General features: G+C 35.1%; 1 protein-coding gene across 1 annotated transcript; it reads left to right on the top strand.

Moving 5' to 3' along the window:
* Nucleotides 1-409: 409 nt before the first annotated feature.
* LOC136975882 (NADH dehydrogenase [ubiquinone] 1 alpha subcomplex subunit 7-like) lies at nucleotides 410-13018 on the top strand. Its single transcript, XM_067271035.1, has 4 exons — nucleotides 410-569; nucleotides 11331-11377; nucleotides 12615-12764; nucleotides 12829-13018. The coding sequence occupies exons 1-4, from the start codon at nucleotides 504-506 to the stop codon at nucleotides 12902-12904; spliced, it is 339 nt and encodes a 112-aa protein (XP_067127136.1). The 5' UTR covers nucleotides 410-503; the 3' UTR covers nucleotides 12905-13018.
* Nucleotides 13019-13418: the final 400 nt, after the last annotated feature.

Here is a 13418-nt window from a genome sequence, read left to right as displayed (position 1 = left end):
GTTTAGAAGCAACTTATTTAAATGGGGCCCCAATTTAAATTTTGTTTAGGGCCCGCTAGAGGCTTAATCCGGCCCTGCAAGGATACCAACATTTCGACGGCCGGATGGATGAGTGTTTAGGGTAGCAGCCTACCACTCTGGAGAGACTCGGGATCGAAAGTGAAAAAAACCCCAGGAATTTTTCGAAAGGTGGTCCGTCCGGATATGTCGGCCCGGCCGAACTCATAAAGGGCTTGCTAAAAACTCTTAGTATTAATTTGTTAAAAGTCTTTTTAAACTCTTTCCGCTCCTACATTTTATCAATAGAATTTAAATTATAATTTTAATTGCAGTAATAAAAAACACAGATATTTAATAAAACTCTTTGCTAACTAAAAATTATATTTTCGTTAGAAACTTAAAATCAGTAGAGCGACATCTTGTAGCGAAAAAAGTTAACACACTATTAAAATTATTATGGTTTGGAGTAGAGAAACTGATCAGAAGGTTTGATTAGTTAAAATATGACGAAAGTTCAGCCAAGGGATGTTTCTCCCATATTGCAGATGCTTAGGAACTTCTTGCTGGGGGTTTGTATACAATTAAAATTTTGCAGTCTGCAAATTTTAAATGTATTCATAAATGTTACAGAATGTTTTCAAAAAGTTCAAGTTCAAAGTTTGTTTTTTAAATTAAAATAAAATACGCATATTTGTTCAAATTTTAAGTAAACAAATGTATTGTTTTTTTTTTTTTTTTAAACACTGTGAAGTGTTAATATTAGACACTGGACTTTTTCTGTTGGTAAGAGTATCATGACACTCTCCTAGGGACATTCCAGGGGATGTATAGACTTTTGTTTATACAACTGCGTTCTTGTACAGTACAGTACTTCCTACCTTATCTCCCCTCGTTTTGGTATGTGTAGTATATACAGCTTACTTGTTAGATTAAACTCTGTGTTCTAACCGAGCAGTTGCTTTTTCACTTTACTCCACTGTCACACCCTGCATTTATCACAACAGGTTATGGGCCCAGGAGTAGCTTTCTGAAGAAGAATAAAAAGAAAATTCCCAAGGAAGAAGTGTAATTGACAAAACTGCAACAAGTAGTGAATTTTGTTTGGACTATTTCTCACGCTCCACGAATCCAATCGCTACGAAACTCAGAGAACCAACAGAGAACAAAGGTATGAATCCTTTTTTATAAAATTCCACGCCTAGTATTGAGAAGTCAACTTCCGGCCAAGCTAGCGAACAAAAACGCGGCAACGGATTTATACGGAACTGATTTTGGTGGGAAATTACTGATATATATAGACACTGTACCCATAGACGTATCGTTTCAAAACGATACGTTAATTTTCCGATTATAATAGTCGTGGTTTTTTATCATTCGATCATTAACAACTAAATTTAATAATGATGACCACGATCAAAATTGAGCCTTTAAAGAAAAATAACTACGATACGTGGAAAATTCAAGCGAAGGCTATTTTAGTTAAAAATGGAACGTGGAAATACGTGAATGGAACCTACCCAAGACCCATCGATGATGATGAAAAGGCAGCCACATGGGACGAAGACGATTCCAAAACCCAAGCCGATTTAATTCTCACGATCAGTTCCAGCGAACTAAAACAAGTCAAGGGATGTAAAACTGCATTGGAAATTTGGCACAAATTGGAATCTATTTACCAATTTAAATGTCCCGCGCGCAAGGCCACACTCTTCAAACAGCTCATACTGCATAAGATGGATGAGCCTGATGACGCCAGAGACCACCTAAACAAATTTTTTGATGCTGTCGATAAGCTTCAAGATTTAAATGTTAACATCAACGACGACCTCCTCGCTATAATGTTGTTATATAGCCTTCCGCCATCCTACGAAAACTTTCATTGTGCAATCGAATCATGCGACAATCTGCCAAATCCAGATGCCCTTAAGGTGAAGATCCTCGAGGAGCACGAATCTCGAAAAGGCAAAAATACCAGTGCAGTACCGAATGCCATGTATGCTGAAAAAAAGAACTTCAAAAACAAAGATGGTCATAGGAATCCAAAAGGCAAAACTCCATTCAGATTCAAGAAAACAAATCCAAGTGGTTCGAAATGCGAATACTGCGGTCATCGAAATCATGGGTCTTCTGACTGCCGTTACAAACCCAAAAGTAGTGAGCATGCAGGTAAAGCCGTCGAAGAATGCTTTCATGGCGAGACAACTAATTCAAGATCAACCAAAAGGGATAAATGATGTCTCGACAGTGGTGCATCTTCCCACGTGTGCTAATAGAGATGATTTTACAGAAATCAAACCTGATGGACGAATCTTGAACCTAGCCAGCAAAGAAAACACTGCACCGATCGAAGGAATAGGCTCAGTGCAACTAGCAATTGACGACGATACAGCAGGACGAGTATTTAACTTATCCAACACTCTTCTGGTTCCAGACCTTTGAACAAATCTCATGTCTGTAAGTAAGATTTGTGATAAAGGCTATGAAGTTTCATTCCGCAAACAAGTTGCATTTATCATGGACCAAAACGACAACGTTGTTGCTACTGCTGACCGAGTGAACGAACTCTACCATATTCATAAATGGAATCCAGTTGCTGCCATCGCTCAACCTAAGTCCATCCTAATGGATTGGCATAAACGCCTAGGTCATCTTAATCAAAAGAGCCTAAGGATGATATTGTGTTGTCCTGGAATTCGAATCCCATCTGATGATCGTTTATCCCCGTGTGAGACATGCCTCAGAGCAAAAATGGTGCAAAATCCATTTCCCTCAGCAGACAACCAACGAACTACCAATATACTTGAAATAGTACACACTGATATCTGCGGTCCGACTCGAATTCAATCTTATGTCAGGTGCCAGATATTTTGCTGTCTTCATAGATGACCGATCTAGATGGTGTGAAGTACGTTTCTTTTGCAACAAAAGCGATATACTGAATGTCTTTAAACAAGTAAAGAAATTTCTAGAGACACAGTTCAGCAAGAAAATCAAATGTCTTCAATCCGACAATGGAACCGAATATTGTAACAAAGAATTTGACGAATATTTGATAGAATGTGGAATAAAGCGACGCTTAACCGTCCCCCATACTCCACAACAAAACGGAGTGACTGAAAGAAAGAATCGAACATTAGTCGAGATGGCATGATGCATGCTAATTCAGTCAGGACTTAAGGCCTCTTTTTGGGCCGAAGCCATCCACACTGCAAACTTTATCCTGAACCGCTGTCCTTCTAGAGCCTTAGACAATGATACACCCTATAGAATTGTGAATGGGAGGGATTGCAAAATTTCTCACTTTCGAACCTTTGGTAGTCCCACTTTTGTACTCAATAAGGACCCAACTATCGGTAAATTTGATCCTCGCTCTGAAGAAGGCATATTCATTGGATATTCTGAACAATCCAAAGCCTATCGAATTTGGATGCCAACTCGGAAGAAGGTAGTTGCGACTCGAGATGTTAGGTTCCTTGAGCTGAAAACCTCGAATAACAACTTTGAGGAATTCATCTCAAGAGAATATTCATCACAAGAAAACAAAACTCATCGCCACGAAGTAATCACTGAGTTAACTAAACCTCCATCCCTAGCCATTGAACAAGGGGAAGAGAACATCTGTCACACTATCCAACAAGATGACGATGGAAATATAATCTCCAGGGATAGCAAATTAAGGAGGGGTCTAGGTCGCCTGCGCCTACTCAAAACTGGCTTAAAAGGTAGACCTCGCAAAAGTTTTAACATGACGATGACAAATTCAATTTCGCAACACCAAACCGAAAGGCTGAATCGAGAAAACATCCAACAAAGGAGCGATACAAGTGAATTTGCTTCTGTCATCCAGGATATGGCATTCAACACCAAAATCTTCGTCAAGGACGCCCTCTCAAGCTCGTTTGCTCAAGAATGGAGAGACGCAATTAAAAGTGAGTTTATCTCCATCGAAAACAACACACGGCGCATTGCCAACTGTCCTAACAGAGACATTGTAGGTTGCCGTATTGTCCTTCACAACAAATACAATGCAGATGGCACTCTTGAAAGACGAAAGGCGAGATTAGTAGCAAAAGGTTACACTCAACGCCCTGGAATCGACTTCCATGAAACTTTTGCACCAGTTGAAAGGATCAACTCCATTCGAACTGTGCTGGCTATTGCTGCCGAACAACATTTACTCATCGACCAATTGGACATGAAAACAGCGTTCCTTAATGGAAATGTAGACCAGGAAATTTTCATACAGCTTCCAGACCAAATCGAAATAATTCTAGAAGACATAATTAAAAACTCAACGGGACAGACTAGAACCAAGGCAGAACAAATGCTGCAATCTAGTCTGTCAACTTAACAAGGCCCTCTATGGTCTACGACAAGCAAGTCGCCTATGGTATAAACGACTGGATGATGAACTCAAACAACTGGGTTTAAGACCATTGAACTTTGACCCCTGTGTTTATGTTCGAAATGAACAGAACAACTTGACCTTTGTCATCATCTATGTCGACGATCTCATAATTGTCTCACGTGACGAAATCGAAAAGGCCAACCTAAAGAAGACTCTCATGTCCAAATTTGATATGAAAGATCTAGGACAACTTCACTATTGCCTGGGCATCGAATTCTTCCAACAAGAAAAGGAGGGGAAGACGATAATTCAGATGTTCCAAAAGAGATATACTGAGGAAATCTTGGAATGTTTCTTGATGGAAAAATCGAAACCAGTCACAACTCCTCTTGACCCAAGCTTCAAACTTCACAGACCTGAAAACCCATCAGTTTAGGAAATGAAGCAATTTCCATATCAAAAACTAATTGGTTGTCTTCTTTATCTTTCTATCTGCACCAGGCCAGACATTGCACATGCAGTAAGCAAACTGAGCCAATATAACACCCAACATGACCAGACACACTGGACTGCAGCGAAACGTATCCTTCGATATCTGAGAGGAACGACCAATCATGGTCTGACGTTTGAGAAGGCGAAGACCGGAGAGCCACTTACAGGATTCTCAGACTCTGACTGGGGAGCATCGACAGACGATTGGCGTTCCTTCTCGGGATACATTTTTAAGCTCGCTGGTGGACCAATATCATGGGAATCGAGAAAACAACGCACAGTTGCCTTATCGAGCACCGAGGCCGAATACATGGCATTATCAGATGCTACTAAAGAAGCTCTACACCTACTAGAACTTTTCGATGAACTCTCAAAAAGCAATAAATCCAAATTGACAATTTATTGCGATAACCAAGCAGCACTATTACTTGCTTGAAATCCAATGTTTCACTTGCGAAGTAAGCACATAGACATAAGACATCATTTCGTGCGGGAATGCGTTGAACGAGGAAGAATAGACATCGCATTTATTCCTATGGATAGGATGCCTGCCGATCTTTTAACAAAACGCTTACACTACCCAAAACATGCTAATGGACTAACACTTTTAAATATGAAGTCAATCTTATAAGTCATGTATCAAGACCGCATTTATTATTACACCTTTGTCTGTAATTTAGTAAGAACCCACTGGAATGAGGGGAAGTGTTGGTAAGAGTATCATGACACTCTCCTAGGGACATTCCAGGGGATGTATAGACTTTTGTTTATACAACTGCGTTCTTGTACTTCGTACCTTATCTCCCCTCGTTTTGGTATGTGTAGTATATACAGCTTACTTGTTAGATTAAACTCTGTGTTCTAACCGAGCAGTTGCTTTTTCACTTTACTCCACTGTCACACCCTGCATTTATCACATTTTCACATTCACTTTATTCTCTTGCATGCTTTACAGTCTTCAAACCAGTCTGTAAAGTACTGTACAGGTACTTAGAAGAATAAAAGTCCAGTGTTTAATATCAACATTAAATGGTGTTTTTAATTGAAAAACTGTCTAAAAAAAAGGGCATGGTTTCAACACACAGAAAAAAAATATAACTCTTACCATAACAAATATATCAGTTACTGTAAAAATTTATTTCACTCAACAATTTTGTGGTTAGATTTCTTACAATTTAAGAATGAATATTTTGTGATTTTCCTGTTATACTATTTATGTTTTGTTCTTCCCATTACGTATCTATACATTTTGATGTTATCTTTAAATGACGCAAAATTAATTTTTATTTACCAAAAGGTTAGGCATGCCAGAGATCAAGGTGGCGAAAATTACTAGATGCTGGTACAGGAAATCCTAGTCAATTTGAACTTGGATAGTTCAAAATCTTGTTAGTTTGTAGCTGTACTATTTGTACCAGCCAAGGATATAGAGATTTATGTTTGGTTAGTTCAAAATAAAACTATTTTGAAATTTGAAGTGAAAATTCTGTCCAAACTATGCTTTATGTATATTATTAACTCATGTTTAGATCAAAGTTCACATGCCTCCATACTATAAAGAATAATAGACCACGAAAAACTCTAATCTGGTCAACATGGCTTTGCTTTTACAGTAACACATAGTTAATGGGGAAGGTGAACCTAAATATCCTTTTTCTCTTATCTCAAAATATGGCAGGGTTTTGGGGTTGCAAGATTGGGCTGCAAGTAGCAGATTGAAATATCTGTAGGATTCCCTACTACTAGATTTGGATTTTTTGGGCTACTTTAAAAATAATTTGGGTTACTTTGCAAGAATTCTGCTTTACTTTTTATAAAACTTATCTGGCAACCTTTGAGGTTCTCACCAGACACGTGTCTACTATCTACAGTTTATTTATAATAATGATAATAATTGAGAAGGTTATTTCCATGTGGATGCAAGTACGTACGGAAAGAAAGAATTACAGTAGAAAGAATATGTCAGTTTGTAAACAAACATGAATTAGAGGTTATTTTTTCTATTGTATATGGGTCTATTTGACACACAAACATCTTACATATACAATAGAGCTTGCAATGAGTAATATTAAATCAAATATCACAAATTTGACACTTGCATCCATTTGGAAGTAATCCCTTCAACTATTAATTTACATATGTGAAATATTACTTTTGTTGTCATATTCTGTTTGCTTAAATTAATAAATTACATCAGTTACATAGCTTTTGGCATATTGTACAGAAATATGTAAATCTCAAAACTTGAACACTCGTACACCCTCGTTGAACCTTTATCTCCGGTACTGCTTAACTTTCGGAAAACAAATGTTTTCGGTCTCACCCGAGGTCTGCTTCAGGTTAAATAAAAAAAAAAACTGGATTCCAATCTTTGAAATTGTTTCAAAAATCGTTCTAACGTTGAGTTTTAAAATAAATTTGAACATATGCATGTGTTATGAAGCACCGGCAATTTCTCAAAACTTGATAATTTGAAGTCACAATTATTTTGTCCCTTGAATTTCAAACTTATAACGCTTTCCTGTAATTGGTTGTGTGTTCAGACTTGTCAAAGCATTCACAGAAGTTGGAAATAAGGTAATTTAAATACTTTGGTTTCAAATTTAAATTTTGTTTACCTTTGGCCAATTTTAAAATTCTACTCAACAGTTCTTCAGGCTGGAGTGTAATGCATCTAACCACTTGGACAAAATGTTAGTGTCTCTGAGATATTATCATACAGAAAAAGGAGTTAAAGTGAAGGTGTTAGAGTTAGTTAAGTTAGGTGGTGAAACTTCAGAATTGTTACTTTTCTTATGTGTCGGTAGTGTTAAAGAAATTTGATCTTGAAAACGTTATAGCTATATCAACAGATAATACAAATATGAACTTTAGTGGAAAGAGGAGAAAGGGAAAGAATAATTTGTACTTCAAAATGCAAGAAAACACTACCAATAATTCAGTTGGTATTGGTAATCTTACCTATGTAATACATAATACCAGTGGTGATATTCGAAATATTTAACAAAAGGGTTTGCTAGCAGAAAATTTTTCCCTTACAATCACTGACAAACAAAACGGAAATAAATACAATACCTTTTCTTGCGATATATCTAATAATCAGTGGCGTATTTGGAACGTAACGAGCCCTGGGCGAAGATCGGGTAACAATAGTATATTAGTGCTGTCGACCTTTTTTTTTTTTTTTTTTTTTTTTAAGGCAGAGAAATTTTTCACCCCGAATGGCACTGCTGATAATAGACAGATGTCATCGTCTCTCGAAATACAATATACTTTTTATTTCGCTGTCCATAGCCCGACACGTGTTCCGCAGCCATCTTGTATTATCTCGCGCGCGTGAGATTGTGGGATCTCTCTTATAACTGGATCTAGTTTCAAATCGATCGCGATTAAACCTCGTTTCGGTCGAGATTGAAACGGTCGAGAGAGATCGCACCAAGACATAGTCCCCGACCTTGCTCACAATCTAGATTGAAATGCTCAGTGCGAACGGGGTATAAGGCTCTAGTTTAGTAGTGTTACAGAGTATAATACGTATATTTTAATATATTTAAAAAAAAAAAAAAACAAAACCACTGAGAAACATTCCATGTGTTTAACAAGGTTCGGAAAAACTGAAAATTTTAACAACGGGTTCGGCCGAACCTGTGCGAACTCGCTGAATATCACCACTGCATAATACTATACAGACTGCTGCAGATTGCTTACCTGCAGCAGTCTACTGCAGGTAGAGCAAATATAGAGGAAATGTGAGTAGAACAACTAAATAAATTAGTTATTTATAATGTTTATCCAGATCAAGAGAGGGAATTGATCAGACAGTTCATTGATGTTGATTATTGGTTTACAGCAGTGGTTCCCAACCTTTTCTAGGATGCGGAACACTTTTGTGAGCAATTTTCTTTAGCGGAACACTTACTTAAGTTAATATGAAATACATAAGCTTGTCATCAGTTATTTTATTAGAATTGAGCAGTTATAATTCAAAATTTCTACTCATATTATTAACGCCAATTCTAAGACAGGAAAAAATATACCTAAATAACTTTAATGGGAAACTTGTGCCTGATGTTTTTTACATATTTCATTCAGTTTTTATCGTTGCCTTTATCTTATTCGAAACAGTAGTACACTCCATAAGTACGAGTCGTACATATATATTTAAGTTTATGAAAATTTTATGATTTTAATTTTTTGATATTCGGCGGCTCGAATACGATTGTACACTTTCCGATTTGCGACTAAATCTGCGGAACACTTGGGAGATGCTTACGGAACACCAGTGTTCCGCGGAACACCGGTTGGGAACCACTGCTTTACAGGTTTATTGTATATAAGTTGAAGAACTCCAATTATTTTGTGAATTCACCAATACAGAGTATAAAACTGTTTTGGTAACAAGACAAGATGGCTCTCTCTCTATCTTGCCTGCAATCCAGCAATCTATGCTTGCCTGTTAATGAATTTTTTCCAGCATTGAAGTCATATATCCATTCCGTTGATAAATGTCCTATCAATCTAAAAAATGTCTTTGAGAATCCACTTTCACTTATACTTTACATTTCCTTGCTAGCCAATTAAAAACCTTTCTGATACCATCAAATATGTTGAAAAGCAAAGAGAACAGTAATTGAAGTGAAGGATGGAGTAAACAAACTTGTGGAAAAGTTAAATTGCAGGAAGGCAGAAAAGCTTATTATTACTGTGAGAAATCAGTTGCAAGAGTTAGAAAAAGAAGGGCACATAACAGTTGAAAAGTTTGAAAGTTATGCAATAGATTTCTATGGCACTTTCATTGAATACATTCTGGAGTGGTGTACACTGTTTCTCATGCCTGTCCAGTCTGTGAATTGGGTCAATTTGAAGAGAAAGGAGCCTATGACTTGGAAGAATATACAAAAATCTGACACTTTCTTCATGAATATGTATATTCATGAAGAAAGTGTCACTAAATGAACTACTGTGAATGAAGAGGACTTATTTGATGAGTTTGTATGTGTGAAAAAATATTGTGAAAGCAGATTTGAAGTGTAGAGTGAACTGAAAGATCAAAGTATCAGTGAAAAATGGTGTGATTTATATACTGCTTTGCCAAATGAGCAAATATATGTTGAGAATCTAAAATGCCTAGTTAGTTTTTGTTTGGCACTGCCAGGATCCAATGCAGCTGTTTAATGTGTTTTTTTATTAATAAATGCACTGTGGACAGACTTAAAATTGAGACAGTGAAGGCTTTAACCATTTTAAGGATTTTTTTTTTGTGTTTAGTTCTATATCTGAATATCAAAAGAACAAATACTTCTTGAACAGGTCCATAAATCTGAAATATTCTGATGAATCTAAAATATAAAATTTGACTATTATGTAATTTTTTTAAAGTTACAACATTTCTAATTGTGTTTGTGAATATTTTTTGTAATGAATTTATTTTTGCAAAAACAATTATAACTTTAAAAAAATAAGACATTATGTTAATGTGTGTATTGTTATATCAGTATGTTATTTAAAATGTAACATATAATATTTAATAGATTTATTTTTGATTTTCTTCATTTTTAACATGTCCCGTATTTTTTACAAAATGTCCCAGTTTTTTAAAATAACATTATGGGAAATGCACTCTGGCTCCTAAGTGTTCTATATTATCTGGTCTTGATTTTCTTCTAGCTAACTCCTTTCTTGAGATTAATGAAATATGGATGGATGATATTGAGCAGTGTTTCTCAACCGCCAGTCCGCAACTCTAAGCTGACCGGTCTGCAAAATCTTTAAAAATATGTATTTTACCTGTCTTGTGGTGTTCCGGAAAATTTTTGTGTTGACCTCATTGACCTGTGTAGGCGACCTCGAAAATTTTTGTGTCTGCACTGGAACGTTTTTGATACTTGCTCAATGTATTTTGCAGCTTTTTTTTTACAACAGAAACTTTTTTTAAATTAAAAATGATATTGTTACCGGTCCGCATAAAATAAGCAGATATTTTCCGGTCCGCGATGAGTTTTGGGTTGAGAAACACTGATATTGAGAAGGGATGATTGAGCTGTAATTTTCAAATTGCAGCCCAATCATCCCAATCTGGTGAATGTAGAAGGAAATGAGAAAATTTTAACAACTCTTCAATAATTCTTGTTGGTTATCAAAGAAATATTTAATTTAATGAAGATGTCATGAGAAATGATTCTTTTTTTGATTGAAACCCTGTACTGTACATAGTTGGAACATATAGAGAATTGGTCAGTCTGACATGTTTTATATAAATCACTTATTATAAATATAATTTTAAGAAAATACTCTGAAACAGATATACATAATGTAATATTTGGATTTATTTTTATTCATTAAAAAGTCATATAAATTATATTATAGTTTTCAAAAAACAAATCAGTCAAATCTTTAATATTTATTCTTTTATGTGTATAATTGTATATTATATCATCATTAATAAATGAATTTTACATAGTTATGTATTTAGTATATTATATATTTACAGAGATCCTTGAAGAATGCACTCAGATTTCAAGATTATGTGGCAACAAGGTATTTTCTGATAAGCTATCTTCTATAGTAATTTAGTACTCTGCTATTAGAATATATTAAAGTAAAATGTATATATAAATCATAAATTGTTCCTGGCATGTAACTAAAGGTATGTTTTTATGTAGCTCTCAAATACTGGTTGTTCTGCAATATTTTATATCATCACTTTCAGTTTACATTGCCTATGGATGAACAAAGATTTTCCAGAAACAAACATTATTATTGACAACCTACAAAGGCTGTTTCTTTTTCAACCTCCAATGGTCCATAAAAAAAAAGACAAATGTAAATAACAAAATTAATTTATTATCAAAAGTTAGGTACAAACATCGTTACTTTTTGACATAATCACTGTGAAGATTGAGGCATTTGTCTGTCTACAGATGAGCTTTCTGATCCCCTCTTCATAGAATGTTACAGCTGTCGCAAGTCACTGGCAGCAATGACATTATTTGAAGATCGTCATTAGTCTCAAACCTCTGCCCTCCTAGCCACGTTTTCAGTTCAAGAAAGAGGTGGAAATCACTTGGCACTAAATTGGGGCTATACGCTGGGTGTTTAAAGGTGGTAAAGTCTTAAACTTTGCACTTTGTTAAAGAATACATCTTGGAAATCTGTAGCAATCTTTCCATAGTATACAAAAACTTTTCATTTTCTCTACAACAAATGTGAACTTTGCTATAATAGCAACTGACTTTGTCTCCTATCTGTGAAATTTTGGAATATAAAACACACTTCCTCAAGATGAATAGAATAAATCTGTATTTTTGACAGGTTTAAAGGTCTTTCTTTTGATTTTAATAAGATCTTTTTACATTAATCTAGGATTATTGTGTGGAAAATAGAAAAATAATTTTCTTTGCAAAAAAGGTTTTTGATGCAATGATTAGAGCAACCAAAACCACAAGAAGTTGGTATTATAGATGAATTTGTTGTACGTGTATAGCCAATGCTCTTTCTTAAAAAAAAATTACTGCTGATAGCATGTAACTTAGCCACTATATATACATATCTGTTTACAGTGTACCATTCTGTTCCAACCAAAACAAATCCCTACTAATAGCTCTAATAAGAATGTCATTGAGTTACATGAGAAAAACTTCTGACATCACATGCAAATAGTCTGTTGAATCTATTATTTAAATATATTTATAAATCTAAATATTGATAGTTAAATAAATCTATTATTTTTTAAAAATTTTCTTTACAATATTAAATACAATTTTTAAATAAATAGGTCACCTCCAATGCCAAATTTACCAGAGGGTCCGTCACATAAATTATCTAGTAACTATTATTATACAAGAGATGGAAGACGAGAGAGCAGACCACCTTTGGAATTAACTCCAACAAACATGAAATCTATTCCCTCAAGTGAAAAATCTGTGTAAGAAATTTTGAAATTATTTTTTATTCAACTTTTATTCTTACTCATTTTTTTTAAACCCTAGCACAGGAAAACCAAAACCTTTGTCAATAACACCCGGAAAAGGATATGTATGGAAGAAGGTTGAGTCGATTCAATAAGAATAGATAGATTGAATGAGTCTTTATAGAACCTTGTAATTTAGTGAATTGAAATGAAATTAGTATTTAAAATATCTATATTGTTTTAATAAAAGAAAATTGGACATGATAAAATTTCGTATTTAAATGCCTTTATTAGATATACTTTGTTATTTCTTACATTTATAACTTCTACTTTAAGCTTTTACATAATTCTTTCAATAATGAAAATGGACATCTCTTTTCATTAAGTTTTTACACAAGTATGTACTGTGTATGTAGGCCTATAGGTCAGCAATTTGAAAATTGCAGACCTTTACATTCCCAGTCATTGTCTGCCCGTCGTTGAACTTAAGAATGGATGAAAAGCGAGACTAGATATAGATAGCTCGGACCGGAGGCCCCGATTAACTATGTACGAACTATCGGTCTGGACCGGAAGTCACTTGATTTCAATTCAAAACCTCCAGAACAGAGTTAGATGATCGGCACGACTCGATTGTTATCAAGCGAAGTATGATATACAGGGGCAAGA

The sequence above is a fragment of the Centruroides vittatus genome, unplaced genomic scaffold (assembly GCF_030686945.1).
Source record: "Centruroides vittatus isolate TY-2023 unplaced genomic scaffold, ASM3068694v2 contig_391, whole genome shotgun sequence".
Lineage (NCBI taxonomy): Eukaryota > Metazoa > Arthropoda > Arachnida > Scorpiones > Buthidae > Centruroides > Centruroides vittatus.
This window is presented reverse-complemented; position numbering and strand designations above follow the sequence as displayed.

Excerpts from the sequence above, each read along its gene's own strand:
- LOC136975882 (XM_067271035.1), top strand. The coding sequence starts at position 504 with ATGACGAAAGTTCAGCCAAGGGATGTTTCTCCCATATTGCAGATGCTT. Across the intron at positions 570-11,330 it reads TTAGGAACTTCTTGCTGGGG|AGATCCTTGAAGAATGCACT; the intron begins GTTTGTATACAA and ends ATATATTTACAG. Across the intron at positions 12,765-12,828 it reads CCCTCAAGTGAAAAATCTGT|CACAGGAAAACCAAAACCTT; the intron begins GTAAGAAATTTT and ends TTTAAACCCTAG.